At 58.8% G+C, this 14322-nt stretch overlaps 1 protein-coding gene across 3 annotated transcripts in view; it reads right to left on the bottom strand.

Moving 5' to 3' along the window:
* Positions 1–14322, bottom strand: part of KCNH6 (potassium voltage-gated channel subfamily H member 6) — a 34002-nt gene that overhangs the window by 12679 nt on the left and 7001 nt on the right. The window contains exons 3-4 of one of the 3 annotated variants that reach the window (XM_076356529.1): positions 9267–9422; positions 2097–2308 (exon numbers count right to left, since the gene is read on the bottom strand). In XM_076356529.1, the coding sequence (XP_076212644.1) occupies positions 2097–2308; positions 9267–9422 (368 nt within the window). Of the gene's footprint in view, positions 1–2096; positions 2309–3866; positions 3894–6066; positions 6098–9266; positions 9423–14322 lie in introns of those variants that run through there. The other 2 variants (XM_076356531.1, XM_076356530.1) reach the window with 2 other exon arrangements.

Genomic DNA, 14322 nt, shown 5'->3' on the forward strand with positions numbered 1-14322 from the left:
GGAGGAGGAGGAGGAGGGAGGGAGGAGGGAGCAGGGTGTGTGCAGGCTGTGGGTGATGGAGGGGGGAGGCTCCCATGGCCCTGGCTAACCCAGGCCATCACTCGTGCCCCGCGGGGCCCGGTGGCCATGCACCTTCCTCCTCCCTTGCCCCGTGCTGGGGATGGGGATGGAGAGGGGGACACTGAGCTGGGGAGGGGGGCCACGCCAGAGTCACCAGGAGACCCTCAAGAACAAGGGGCTGGGCAGGATCAGGCCCATGGTGCTGGCTGTAGGCAAGCACTGACCCAGTGTCCCTCCCAGCACATATCCTGACACAAACTCAGCCCTCCCATCGCTGTCCCCAGCACCCTCCTGCCCAGCTCCACCACCATCCGCTGCCCACGGGGCAGTTCAGGGGGACTGGGAGAGGTGCCACCTGCAAGATAGGACCCCAGCCTGGTGGCACCGACCCCACAGTGTCCCCATGTGCCTCCAGCTGTGCCCCGGAGCCGCAGCCCTGGCAGGCTGAGCCTGGCACATTCATTGCACTTGTGAGTTGCCCTCCCTGCCTGCTCGCTGTGGGGCCGGACCACCCCGACCAGCCTATGTCTGTCTCTCCCTGCCCACCAGCCAGTATTTTTAGACGCTGTTAGTGGCGTCTCACTGCTGTCTCTGCCTCACCCGTGAATTATTTAGCGGCCAAGAGCAGGGAGCCGTGACTTGGCAGGAGGTGCAGGGGACGTCGGGGTGAGGACGGGCAGGGCGCCTGGGTCCCCTGAGGCCATGGGGAGATGCGGCCGGGAGGAGAGGTCCATCCCGTCCCATCCCGTCCCATCCCATCCCGTCTGGAGATTTAAGGCAAAGGGAAGATTGACCTTTGTGGGTGCCCCACGGCTGCACCGCGGGGCCCTGCAGCCACCACCCTTCAGCTCCGATCCTGTCACCCCTCAACCGGCTGATGACCCCACATCGAGTGGCCGGCGCCACCGTGCCAGCATCACCCCAGTGCACAGCAGCGGTCCCCGGTGTGTGGGTGTCCCTTGTGATGGGGACAGGGGCATGGAGGCTGCTTGCTGTCCTGCTGGGGCGTTCAGGGGCTGATCCCGGGTCGCTGTGGTCACTCCCAGATCAGATGGACTAAGCGGACTTTGGGATGAGGAGGACAAGCCAGGGGGATAACAAGCCTAAAAACTGCCCCGTGCCATGGGGAGCGGGGAGCCTGTCTGCTGTGCACGGAAGCCATGAGGGTAAAGGTTTGCTGGCACTGAGACAGGAGGAAAATCCCACAGACCATCCCGCTCTGATGGAGCAAACTGTCAAGCCCAGAGGCTTTTCTGGGGTCAGATGGCTGCATTTTCATTAAATTGGCCCTCAGCTGCTGCTGGCAATGGTGGGAGGTGCCCTTAGATGTATTTCATACATCGTGGCTCTCCCGTGCCTCAGTTTCCCCACTTGTAAGAGCTCCCTACTCAGGATTGCAGGATACAGCAGCACCTTTCACACACACTGACATCCGTGTGTCCCCCATGGTGACAGTACAGTGCCATGCGTGTCCCTTTCAGTGACAGTGCACTGCCACAAGTGTCCCTTGCAGTGACAGGGCAGTGCCACACATGTTGGTGACAGTGCAGTGCCCACCTGCTGTCTCCCAGGGGATCCTGTGGCCCTTGGCGTGGCCACCCGTGCTCCCGGCATGGGGTCCCCGGCCGAGCGCCTCGGGGCCAGCGGTGCCCCGGGGGCTCCATCCCTGGCGTTGGGGCGCAGAAAACAGTGGCCAGAGCCTCCCCCACGAAGGAAGCCACACGTACACATAAACATGCACATGCGTGTGTCCCCTTCAAGGCCACCATCACACCATGAGCAGTTCATGCCAGTGTTCCCCCAGCCACAAATTACCAGAAATACTGATTTAGGGGGAAAAAAGAGCATTTCGACCATTCAGAGGAAGAGATAAAAATCAAACACAGGGATACTGGCATTTCCTAGGATGGAAACTCCAGGTATCACTGCCCTCTCTGCTCTTCTCCTCCAAAAGCCACAGGAATGCTTGTGACTGTACCCCGGCGGCAGCACCACCACCCCACCATTGCCTTGGTGGCATCTCGGCACCCACGTACCTGTGTGACCTTCTCGGTGACATTCTGGGTGCGCTCCATCACCTTGTGGGGAGCAATTATCTCGATCTCCGTGGTGGAGCCTGAGCGGTGCTTCTCCAGGTTGAACTCCACGAAGTTGAGCGTGAACTGGGGGATCTGGCTGATGGTCCGGTACTTCATGAGGTCTGAGTCCGAGGTGGAGTTTGGGGGGTTGGGTTTGACGTGGGAAGCCTCTGAAAGAGTATGGAGAGGAGCGTTGAGAAGGGCAGTGTGAGCAGGAGCCAATCCGCAAAGCCCTGACCTCAGTGCAGGACATCCAGGAGCTGGGGACCACCACAAGGTGCCACCAGAAGGTACCAATGTCTGCCTGGCCATAAAGGCTTGGCTTCTTCAGGGTGGCTCAGACGTGGGATGCCCAACCCGAGATGCCCGAGAGGGAGCTGCTTTTCAGACACATCACCCATCTTTTCACCATGAAACCTCCTTCAGGGGGCTCAGACCAACTGCCAAAATACAGAGGCAGCCAATATCCTTTGCTACCCTTGAAGACTGTGGCAGGTTTGGGGACCAGCCCCAAAGAGACCCACCAAGGAGGAATGCCAAAACTGGCATGAAAACAGATGAAGGAGTAGGTGGGTGTCCTCCACCCTTGCATGCTTCAGCCTGACCAACATAGCTCCTGAGCTGCTGCCTTGGTTTTTGGCCACGAAACTGAGCCGGGAGCTGGATGATGTCCCCATTTGGATGTATCCTCCACCCCCAGGCTCCAGGTAGGGAGGTCAGAGCTTTCTCTTGAAGGAGAGCTGTAGTGGGGCTGGATCCTGGCAGTTTTCCCTGGTGACCTGGGGACCTGCCTCTCTGGGTCACCCCAGTGCAGGACCAGGGAGGAGACCCCAGAGCAGTCTGTTCATGGTCAGGCTTGTAGCAATGTGTAGTCATGGAAGGGAGCATGTACCCACACCCAGGGCTTCAGGAACATCCCCCAAGCACCATAACCAGTGTGTCCCAACCTCTCTATCTCCTACAGGCAGGGCAGGGTTATATTTTCAGTTTTCTACCCCTTCTATCCCTTGCACTGACATTGACCCAAGAGGTGTCACGGGCAGGAGGTGTCTGAAGACATTGTGAAGATGCCCGGTTAGCACCAGCCATCCTGCTGCCACCCTTCTCCTCCCTGCTCATTCCCCTTCCCTCCCTCTACGTTGTGCCCCCTCTTGAGGGTCCGTAACCTGTGACTATTTGAGGATCATGATCCCCCACCCCATTTTCTCAAGCCAGACACCGCAGACTGATCTCTCTCCATCCCCAATTACTGAGGCTTCTCCTGCCTGACCTCCGTCTTGTTTGTCATCATCTCCCTCCATGAGAACAAGAGGTCTGGATGTGAACACCATGGTGGAGGTACGTTTCCTCCAGCCCTTCGGAGTGGCCTGCCCGGTGTCTTGTCCACGTCCAACACATGGACACAGCTCACATTGCACATGCCTGCAGACCCCTTCCCTCCCTCCCAGGGAGGTGGGACGGCATCGGGATGCCCCTCGTGTGGGGCAGCCAAACGCAACCTCACGCAGTCTCACATCTCACGCACAACACCATGGATGGCTCTACCCAAAGAGCAGGACCTGCCTATGCAGGGAATCACATGGAGACCAGCGGGTTTTGGGGAGAAGAGCCCAGCAGAGGGAAAAAGCAGTGCAGGGTAAGAGACCTCCCCCCCAAGACATGCCGGGGCCATTGCCCGGGACCGTGGCTCCCGCAGTAGGACCGACAACTCCGGGGTTTTTCCCCTACCTGAGTTTGCCCTCCTTTCCCTGAATTTTCTCTGGAACTCAGACCTCGCAGCCTCAAAGTTGTCCAAGGAGGAGACCCTGCGGAGGCTGTGGAAGCTGCCCCCAGGGCGAGACCGAAAGAAACCCCACGCAGAGTACGACCCTCGTGGGCCCAGCAAGGGAGGCTCTTGTTTCGGGGACGAGTGTTGTAGGGTGGGGTCGGCCTCCAGGCTCGGCCTCCGCTCCTTTTCCAGGAGGGATTCGGTCTCTGACTGCACACAGTTCTCCTTGGGCGATGTCTTCAAGTCCCTCAAAATCAGGGAGTCACCACCAGGCTTTAAGACAGCCAGGAGAAAGCGTTTTATTAGAAGGAGTCCTCGCATGCTGGGGGGAAGGAGGGGGAGGCGGGGGAGGTAAGAGGGGGCAGAGGGCTGGGAAGCGCTATAGTTCCTGAGGTCACCTCCAACTGGGACCAGGACCTGCTTTGCGGTGGGGCGACCAAGTCCCTGGGGACTTGGCAGCTCCTACCTCCTACCAGATCCTACCGGAGGCTGGGCGGCCACAGCGCGGTTTGCAAGGCGATGCTGCGCAGCTGGGAAGCAGGCCAGAGCAAGAAGAGAAGAGGAGACCCTAGGGATAGGCTTGCCTGGAGTACCTGCCTTGCCGTGCACTTTTCTGAGGTGTCCCTACGTCCCACCACTGGACCTGCCCTTCCCTCACCCGCTGCAAGAGCTCGGGCCACCACTGAGGGTCGGTGCCCGGGGTCCTGTGCTGGCGTCTATGGGAGACGATGTGCTCTGCACCAGGAAGCACTGGAGGAGCTGCTGGGCTTGCAAATTGGGCCGTATGTGGTCCTCCCTCTCCTACAGCACCCCTTGGCCATTGCTAAACCTTTTTCCCTGGAGACCTAAAGAGTTTCCAGCCTTTAACGGCTTCTGCAATGGGGTGCACAAAGCAACCACCTTCTGTGGCAGAAACCTATGGGTCTGTGCCCATACCAGTCATACCCACGGGAGGGACTGGGATTTTGCGTGCGTGCCCAAGGCACACTGTGGCACTTCTCACCATCCCTAAGGACCTTATTGCAGGTTTTGGGATGGGGTGCCTGGAGGGGCTGGCTGCTGGCTGCCCCTGCGTCTGCTGGGCTGCCCCGACTTGGACCAGGCCCCACCAAAGTGGTAGGTCATCAGGTTGTCCTCAATGCACATATTCCATGCGTGTACACCTGAAACATTGCAGTGCACCACGCAGCTTCAACTTGGGGGTACCCAGAGCCTTTAGCAGCGCTGGTGTCTGTAGGAGCGACATACCCAGAGCATCTGATAACACTACAGATGTCTTCGACTTGCCATAAGCACAATCTCTGAGAAGACAGGCAACTTTCACCTCATCATATCTGTAATTTTGGGAAGCAGCTTTATCCAGGCTGTCTGGATACACCCAGCACAGCGAGAACCTGGCACCTGGGGACGCGTTAGCAGAGCAAAAGCCTCCTGCCCACAGCCCTGCGCCTCAAGCTGCAGCATCTCAGAAAACAACACGTCTTTGCCTGGAGGTACCTTGAACACTTTTGAGAGTCAAGAAGCCACCAAGAACAGCAATCTCTAAAGAGGTCCCACCAACATTTTTCCAGTCTCATCATGTCAGCAATGACAGCATCACCCTCCGTCACGGAAAGCACAGTCTTTGCTGAAGGACTAAGCCAGAGCTGCCTGCGCTACCTGCCCCCTGCCAGGATAACGTGGGGAAATGTGCCCTTTCGAGGTTTGCCTGCAAGTCCCTGCCAGTCCCTGCTCAGACCAGACCTGCTCCAGTCTCCTGTAGTCACCAGCCCGTCCCCTCCTCAGGGTGGGGACAACTCCCTGGAGCTCCACCATCCTGGACAACTTGCACTGCGGAGCCAGACCTTCCTCCCAGCTTTGGCAGCGGTACCCCCCGGCTTGGCACATCTCCCACTCCCCCTGCGAGCCACGGCACGTGCCACGCCGGGCTGACCCCATGGAGCAGCACCGCCTAGCTCTATCCCATGCCACCGAAGCACTGCCGCTCACCACCAGCCCTCGCTGGGGCCAGTGCTCAGCACTGACCCAGCGCCGGAGCCCCTACCTCCGGATACGGCCCGAGCCACAGCAGCTGAGAGGGAGCAGGATGGGGAGAGCGGAGGAAGAGCGCTGGGACCTGGCCTGAGGCATGGGCTTATATCAGACAAAGGCTACGGTTACCTTTCCATAGTCAATGGCTACTCCATCAAACTCACTGCTGGGCAGAGATTTCCGCTGGATTTTGAGTCGCCGCACGGACGGGAGACTAAACTTCAACCTCCTACCTTGACCTTGTTAAAAAGAAAAACAAAACACAAGAGAGACAGATGTAACCTAGCTGCACGTGACGGCTGGAGCGAGACGGGTCGGGGCAGTGGCAGGGGAAGAGGCTACGGAGAATTTTGGGTGGCTTTGGGGGACGTACGTGCCGTGTGGCCCTTCCTCTTCCAACACACTTGCTACTCCCGTGCCATCACATGTCCGTGTGCTCAAGGCAAACTCTGACCTGGCAGAAAGCACCGCTGGGCGGGAGGAGAGTCCCCTACAACTGCGGATACAAGATGGGAAAGGTGCAGAGCATCCCTAAGCCGGTTAAAGAGGTTAAAGCCACTTAAGGGATTTGGACCTGGAGGAAATCGAGCCTCTAAAACTCTTTGGTGGGACTTGGGGGAAAAAAAACATGCAAAAGAGATGGTAAGTTAGCAAAGCATTAAAAAAAGTAGTTCTGGCAATTTTCTTCCTGGAGTTGTTCTGGATTTTAGCTGAGGGGTGCTGGACCAAAGGGGGGAGTCCCTTGCTGCCGTCATGGGGGACCAGGAGACCACCTTGCCAGAGCCTGGGGCCGAGGCAAGGGCAGCTGGGGCTGCAAGGAGCTGTGAAAGGGGTTCAGGAGGGAAAGGGGCCAGCCGTGGAGAGGAACCAGCAGTGCCTACAGCGGGACCCAATGCCCCCGGTCGTGACACCCAGTGCAAAGTCACTCGTCCTCTTCTAGTGCTGGTCTGCGGAGGAGACCGCGGCCACCTGCTACTATAGGGTTAGTGTGAGCAGCCAGGCTCCCACCCTCTGCCTCGGGGCCCGGGTCAGCCCTGGGGTTCATCCGACCCCCAGCAGCACACGTTGTACTCACTAACTGGACCAAAACCTTCCCCAGGCAAACCCCAGTGCCAAATCCTTGGCAGGGCTGGTGATCCTGAGGCAGGAGCTGGGCAGAGAAACCCCACGCGGTGACAAGGTTTGTATTAGCTCGGCTTCACCCTACATTAAAAATTAAGTGGCCTAAATCTAGCATTAGGTGTTCCTGTGGCTTCCTTTCCCTACATTTTGTCACTCCGCTTGCGGCAATACCTCTTGATGGCACAGGGAAGGGATCCTGGGGCGCGTGGGACGTGACATGAGCTCTGCAAAGCTCATGCAAAAGCAGCATGTTGAGGAGCTGTTTGGTTTTGGCAGGATTTGCCTCCCTCACCTAGCCCCGACACACCGCTGAGCCGCTCGGGCAGGCTCCCAACCTGTCCAGCTCCCCAAAAATGCCCCTGCCGATGGGGGGACCTGCGCGGGCTCCCTCTGCTCACCCCATCCCCACTGCCCAGAGCAGCTTTTCAGCTGGAAGAAGCAAACCAGCCGTCTTTCCCTGCGCACCAGCGAGCCAGGGACTGGCAACGCAGCCGCCTGTGGCCGTGTAATTAAAGACTGAGTCAGAGAACCTGTGCACGAGAGACCGATCTGGGCTGGCGCCGGCAGCTCTGGCCTTTCTGCGCTCCCCAGTGCTGCGGTGGGAAACGCAAGCAACGCTCCTCGGGATGCGCAGCGCAATCTCCAACACGGGGGAAAGCAATAAGTACCCTTTTTATTTGGGTGCCTTCGCAGTCAAAGGTACATCTCGGGGGTGGGATGGGGTACGGATGCATCATATGTCAAGATGTACTGAGGGCTGAGGGAGCTGCAAAGCAGCACCGGTGCTGGAATTTAGGATTTCCTCAGCAGTCCATGCATAGATGCTAACTGGTACTACAGCAATACACCAAAATATAAATATCATCACTTCATAGACATAGGAACACATGCACAGGATACATATACATTCACACGCATATGTCCGTAAGTCCCGTGTGCGTATGCCTGGCCTGACGATACGTAAAACCTGTCACCACACACAGCACCTCTGCTGGTACCCGCTGCCACGCGCACGAACACCTTAATGGCTCCGGGATGTATATACGCACCGACCGTGAATGTGTTAAAACCCACATTACCGTACCGATACAATGGGCAGCGTGAAGGGTCCCCATCAGTCCCCGATGTGGCCCTGGCCCTGGCTCCGGTCCCGGTCCTGCTGTGCCACCCCACATGCCGTGGCGGGACAGACCCGGGCTGCTCCCACAGCTTTACTTTGAGCTCTGCCCAAATCCTCCCTATAGCGACGCGCACCCGCCGGGAGTGTTTGCATGAAGATATATGTGAGATTATTTCCCTGCTTAAACTATAGGTGACTGGTACCAAGGAGCATATAGCAGGAGGATATTTAGAAGCTACAGCTCTCCTTCCCGAGGTCAGGTTTAACATCTGCATCCTTGGGTATCCACATCCCCTTGAGAGCCTCACCATGGCTCTCCCTTTGATCCAACCTTCCCAAAAAAGGGAGTTTGAATTTTCCACTGCCTCCAAAAGCCCCACAAAACCCCGGGATGAGCCTGGGACAGCGGGGAACAGCCCAAAGCCATCCCAGCGCAACCATCCTTACGCCATTCGCCTGCGGTGGTGTCCCCATAGCACAGCCCTGCCGTCATTGACACCAAATATCCCCTGGCCCTACCGGTGACCACACACGTGGGTCCTGTCCCATACCAGCACCTCCTGCCCCGGCCAACGTGGTGCTGCACGTATGCAGGAGGGGCCCGAGGCACCACCGGAAAAACCTCCCAGCGTTAAATATGGAAAGGACGCAGCCGGGCAGGGGGTCTGCAGATGGGCTCCACGGCTCCACTCGCACCGAGACGCCCTCGCCTTAAAAATGCACCATCCCATGCGGGGGAGTTGGTCCCCACCCCTGTCCCCAGGTCCCTGGGGGTTCGGGAGGGGTGTGTGGGCTAGCGTGCACGCAAGGGGCTGTGCGGGGAGCACAGCCGGCTCAAAAGCCCTCTTTTCACCCAGTTAGTGTTTGGCTGGATCAGACCCTGAGCTGGCGGAGCTGCGGCTGTGCAGAAACACAAACCTCTGCTCCTGGGCCCTCTGTGAGGCTCAGCCCCATGGCGCAGGATCCTGCCCTGCCACGGGCGCATCCTTCAGCCCCCACAAGCTCCCGAGAAAACCATGGGATGGGGATAGCCTCGAGGATGCTGCGTTGCCCTCCCGCTGTCCCCACCGTCCCCGGTGACACCCACCTCCGCGCCAGCTCTGCGACAGCCGCTGGTGCAGGCTCCGGCTGGCGCTCTTGGCGATGAGCTGCGCCAGGTCCTCGAAGTTGAGGATGAACATGATGACGACGCCGTCCTCATTCTTCACCGGCACCACGTCCACCAGGCAGCGGAAACACGAGGCTGCGGAGCAGAGACAGGCTCAGGGGGGGCTGCGCAGGGGGCTCTGCCCACCCGCCCCCCCCAGCACAAAACACTTTTGGCAGACAAGTATTTTTTTAAGCGCTTTGATGGGTGCAATCCCTGCCGGCGGGGACTGGAGGATTTGGAAGCCGATCTGAGCCCTGGGAAAGGGCCGTATTTCTGCAACATCCTAGCTCACACAGATCGCATCTTGCCTTTTTTTTTTGTCCCAGACAGTCATTTATATTAATGTACTTTAGAGCAGCAATTAAAAAGTAGGTAATTAAGAACTCAGAAATCCCAGGTAGTGGTTGAACCTCATTAAGCACGCTGCTTGTAATCACGCCGTTAGCTAATTGCCCTGCAATCGCCAGGCAGTTTTGGGGGACTGATTTCAGCCGCCTCCTGTCCTGGATGCGGGCAATGGGGGTAAGCCCGACCGTGTGCCCCGTCCTGACCCTGGGCAGCAGGATGTGGTGGGGTTGGTGCGATGGTCCCCAAGGACATTCCCTAAAGGCACTGGCATGGAGCGGTCAGGAGCAGGCTCCTCCTGCCATGAGGAAACTGAGGCACGGGGGGGCACAAGGACTGGCTCAGTGTCCTGGGAGCGAGGGGGGATGCGGGGAGGACCCCGAACATGGTCACAGGGCACGAGGCCATATGGATTTGCCCCTCGGATGCCAGCTCGACCCTGTGGCTCTGCTTGTGCTGGCAGCCAGGCGCCAGTTTGCAAAAATACCTGCAGGCCTTTCCCAAAGCAGCAAGTGGAGGATACAGGGGGGGGTCTCACCCCCCCCAGCTTCATTCCCCAAAAATCCTTCAAAAACCCTACCCGAAGGTCTAATCACTGTGGGTCCCTTCCTTGAGCTGTCTCCTGTTGCTTTGGCACCGGTGGTAGCGGGAGCCCCCAAGCCGCAGCCGCTGCCACAGCCCCTCTGGCAAAACCCCCCGAACGCCCCCCCGGGCTCCTGCCCCAAACCTCCTAGAAATGCTGGGACACCCAGGTGCCGCTACCCAGCTGGTACAGAGCAACGCGACCTCCTTCCACGGCAGTTTTTGCCGGGTGCAGATCCCTGATCTCGCCTTTCCCCTGCGCTCTGATTACCAGGGATTAGCGGATCCGGCAGGGATGTGCTGCTGGCCCGATCCGGCGCTCTCCCGCTCTCACCGTGACCGGGCTCCGGCCGGGAGGGGGATGTCAGCCTTTCTGCATACAATTTTAAGGAGCTCAGGGCCTCCCGTAATCAGGAGCAGATGGCTGGCATCGGGCAACTTCAAAATCTGCCGTGACGTCAGGGATGTGCACATACACAGACACACACACACACGTGCGCACAAGAATGGGAAAGAAATGGATATGGTGAAATCCCTTTAAAGGGCCCGGCAGCCAGGATTATTTCTTTCTTTCTTTATTTCATTGTTGTTCACCACAGGGAGAGGAAATCCACTTAAACGCGTGAGCTGGGGAGGAGGCCGGGGGGGGGGGGGGGGATTTTCAGCAGATAAAGCTGTTTTGAAGGGACGCACAGGCACGCTGTGGGCTACCCGCATCCGGAGCCAGCAGGGACAGAAAGAAATGAGCCCTTTCCCTCCCTTTGTCAAGATTTTGAGAGATCTAAAACGTGAGCAGTGTCCTTTAGCTGATGCCAAGTGAGTGAGGTGTCCTGCATGATGCTAAGGTGGCACATGCCCGGTGGGATGATCCAGTGCCGTCCCTGGGATGCCGCGGCTCTGCCAGTGCCGGTGCTGGCGTTGGTGTGTGCAGGGGGTGTGCACGTGTGTGCCCGCTCGCCTGCGTGTGTGATGCCTGGCAGCACCAGATGCTTTCTCCTTCGGTGTGTTACAAAACGAGGGTTTTTTTTTTCCCCAGTCGATTTCGAAGCATTACCAATTTCCCTAGGACCTGCAGCCCAGCAGGGTTCATTGGCATGAGCAGCCATCAGCTCCATGCTTCCCTCCCCCACCCCGGACCAGGAATCCTGATCCAGACGGCCTGATCCTGGCTCACGTGCTCTGCCCTGCTGCATCCCTTTCACTGCTTCACTTTTCCTTCCTAAGCTCCTCTGTGGTGGTGGGAGGGGACGGCCTCTGAGCTGTTCTCATGGGGGCCAGATCCTGGCAGGCCCTATGTGGCATAGAAAGGGTTAATCCCAGGCCGATCCTAACAGCTGAAAATGGGGCCTAGTTACATCCAGTTGGAGGGACATAAGGAGCAGCTGGGAGGAGGCTGGGGTTGGGAGGCAGCTGGTGTCTGGTTTGATCCTGCAAATCTGGCAGGTGCTGAGCCTGAGCAGCCCTGGCCGGGGCTGCTGCGAGCCCCCACGCTGATCCCGGGGGAATCGCCCCTAAAGTGGCCCCGCCAGGCACAGCCCTGTGTGCCAGGAGCTCGGTGCCTGACCCAGACCCGTACCCCACAGCATGGCTGGCGTCAAGGGATGATGGAGCATCAAGGACGGAGAGGATGAAGCCGGGGTGGGAGCGGAGGGTTCCCTTAAGCCTGGCCCAAAGGCAGAGCAGTCCCCCAGGATTTGGGGTACCCCCAGCTCTGTGGAGAGGCTGCAGCTGGGAGACCCCTGGCACCCTGTGCCCTGACTCAGTTTCCCTGCAGCGAGCCAGCCCGGGCTCTGCAAATGCTGAGCCTCCCCATCCTTCCCCCCAAAAACCAGGCCCCCCAGACCTGCTGCGGCGCCGGTGGGCTGAGCCGGCCTCTGGAGAGACCCCAGCCCTGCACTCCCGTCCTTGTTCCTCGATCGACTGTCCCCATCCATCTGCACGTCTCTTCCCTTCAGCTGTTCAGCTAATCTGTCTCCATCCATCTAATTTTATCCAGCCGCCAAATGATCTCTTGGAGGAGCCCTGGGGGCATTTGCAACCTGCCTGCGCTCCGTGGCTGCCACCGTGGGGCTGCCTGTGCGCCCGTCCGGGCCGAAACCCAGCCCGGGGGCTGCGGAAAGGGCTCGGCAGGAGGGATGCGACATGGATGCTGTTTTGGAGGGTCCCACGCCCAATGCAATGGGTTTGCATGGGCTGGGAAAAACAGCTCATTCCCTAAAACCCCGGGCTGGGTTTGATTTTCCCAGCACCTAGCCCACCTCCCCCAAGCCAAGCGCTCAGACGTTTGCGCTTTCTGACCCATCTTGTCTTCTGACCTTGATAAAAGCGAGCACTTAATAACATTAAAAATGTCATCGTAGGGGGCTCTCCCTCCCTGGCCCTCTTATCCTCCGCGGCTGCCAGTGGTTAATGCATTTGTCGGTATCATCAGTATTAAACTAATCAACAGGACACGGGGGTTTCCGAGAGCCGGACACAAACCAGTATCGTTATTCATATTAAAAAAGCAAGCTATTAATCTGCCCTCGGAGCTCTTACTGAGTCCTTCCCTCCCCCCGGCCGGGAGATTTAATCTGCAGGGTCTCATGGCAGAGTGGCTAAATCTATAGTGGTATTATATAATGGAGCAGAGGAGAGGGGCTGGGAAGGGCACGGAGGGGATGGGGACAGGGATGGGGACAGAGCTGTGCTCCGGGGCTGGCTGGCATGCCCGGGGAGATGCCCGGGAGGGCTCAGCCATGCTCCGGTCCGGGGATAAATCAGCGTCAGGGTGTGGTAGAAACTTCAAAGGGAAGCGCAGATTGCTGGGAGGCCCTAAAGCAAATCCTCGAGGCGGGATGGAAAATGACGGAGGTGGGGGCTGAGCCGGTGAGAGATGGGTCTCCCTTGGGGTCTGGGGTGAGCGATGGGTGCTGGGGAGCCCCTGCAGCCGGGTCTGCATCCCCCTGTGCTGGGAGGGGATGCTGCTGGTGGGGTCTGCACCGACCCCTCTCCCCGCACCCAAACGTGGCATCGGGAGACTGAAACCCGCTGTGACACCAGACCGGCAAAAATGCTCCTTGCAGCAACCCCCGAACCGCTAAAATGACCTTATTAAGTAACGGCGGCAAGACGGAGGTTACCCCCTGTGCGGTGACGAACAGCAGGGATTTCTGCACTTAGCGGGGAGCTCGCTGGTTGGAAGCAGCAGCGGAGGGGGAAAACCAGGAGGATCGGGAGACTGAGGGTACCCACAGACAACATGGCTGCAAGAAGGATGCCTCCAAGCCCAGCGGGATGTGTCGGGGTGCAGGTGGGAGGATGCGCCGATCCCCAGGAGCCAAAAGGGGTCCTGGATCAATACAGGGGGTTGGCAGAATGCAGCTTAACCTCTGCTGCAAGCGAAGCGAGCGGCCGCATCCCAGCCCATGGTCCTTCCCTTGCTAAATCCCTGCTGGCCGCAGGAATTAGTCCAGCTTAGCGCGGGGCTGCGTGGCCAAAGCTGCAGCGCTGACAGCGTTGCCCAGGGCTGTCCGGCCATCCCAAGGGCCCTGTCCCCATGGCACATGGGGCCACCTCCCACTGGGGATGCAACAGCTGGCGAGGATGGGGATAGAGGGTTTGGGGTGGGAACTGGGGGCTCTGCCAGGGCAGGGATTTCAGGAAAAAGCCTCCTGGGAAGCATCCCTGGGGGTGCTGGGGATGCTCTGGGCCTGTCCCTCCGTTTGTGGGACATCTGGTCCAAGCACAAAACATCTGAGGAGCAGCAGAGGATGGAAAACGTGTCATTCCAGCTTTGTGCCCCAATTGCGCTGTCCCTGGGGCAGAGCCGGGGCAACGGGGGCGGCCGGAGCTGTGGCGCAGCTGTGCCGAGAATGGCAGAATCAGCCCTGCAGTGCAGGATCTCTGGGGCCGGAGCATTTGTCATTGCGAGGCGGGATGTTTATAAGTCCCCATCTGGAGTCCGGCCATGGTGTCTGTCCCTTTCCCGAGGTCACAGCCCGGCTCTGCCAAGCCCGACCCTTAAAGGAATGCAAAGCAAACGGCCCCGGCTTGGCTTAAACCCCACGTTTTTGTACAAGCAAAG

The sequence above is a fragment of the Aptenodytes patagonicus genome, chromosome 20, assembly GCF_965638725.1.
Source record: "Aptenodytes patagonicus chromosome 20, bAptPat1.pri.cur, whole genome shotgun sequence".
In the NCBI taxonomy this organism is placed as follows: Eukaryota; Metazoa; Chordata; class Aves; order Sphenisciformes; family Spheniscidae; genus Aptenodytes; species Aptenodytes patagonicus.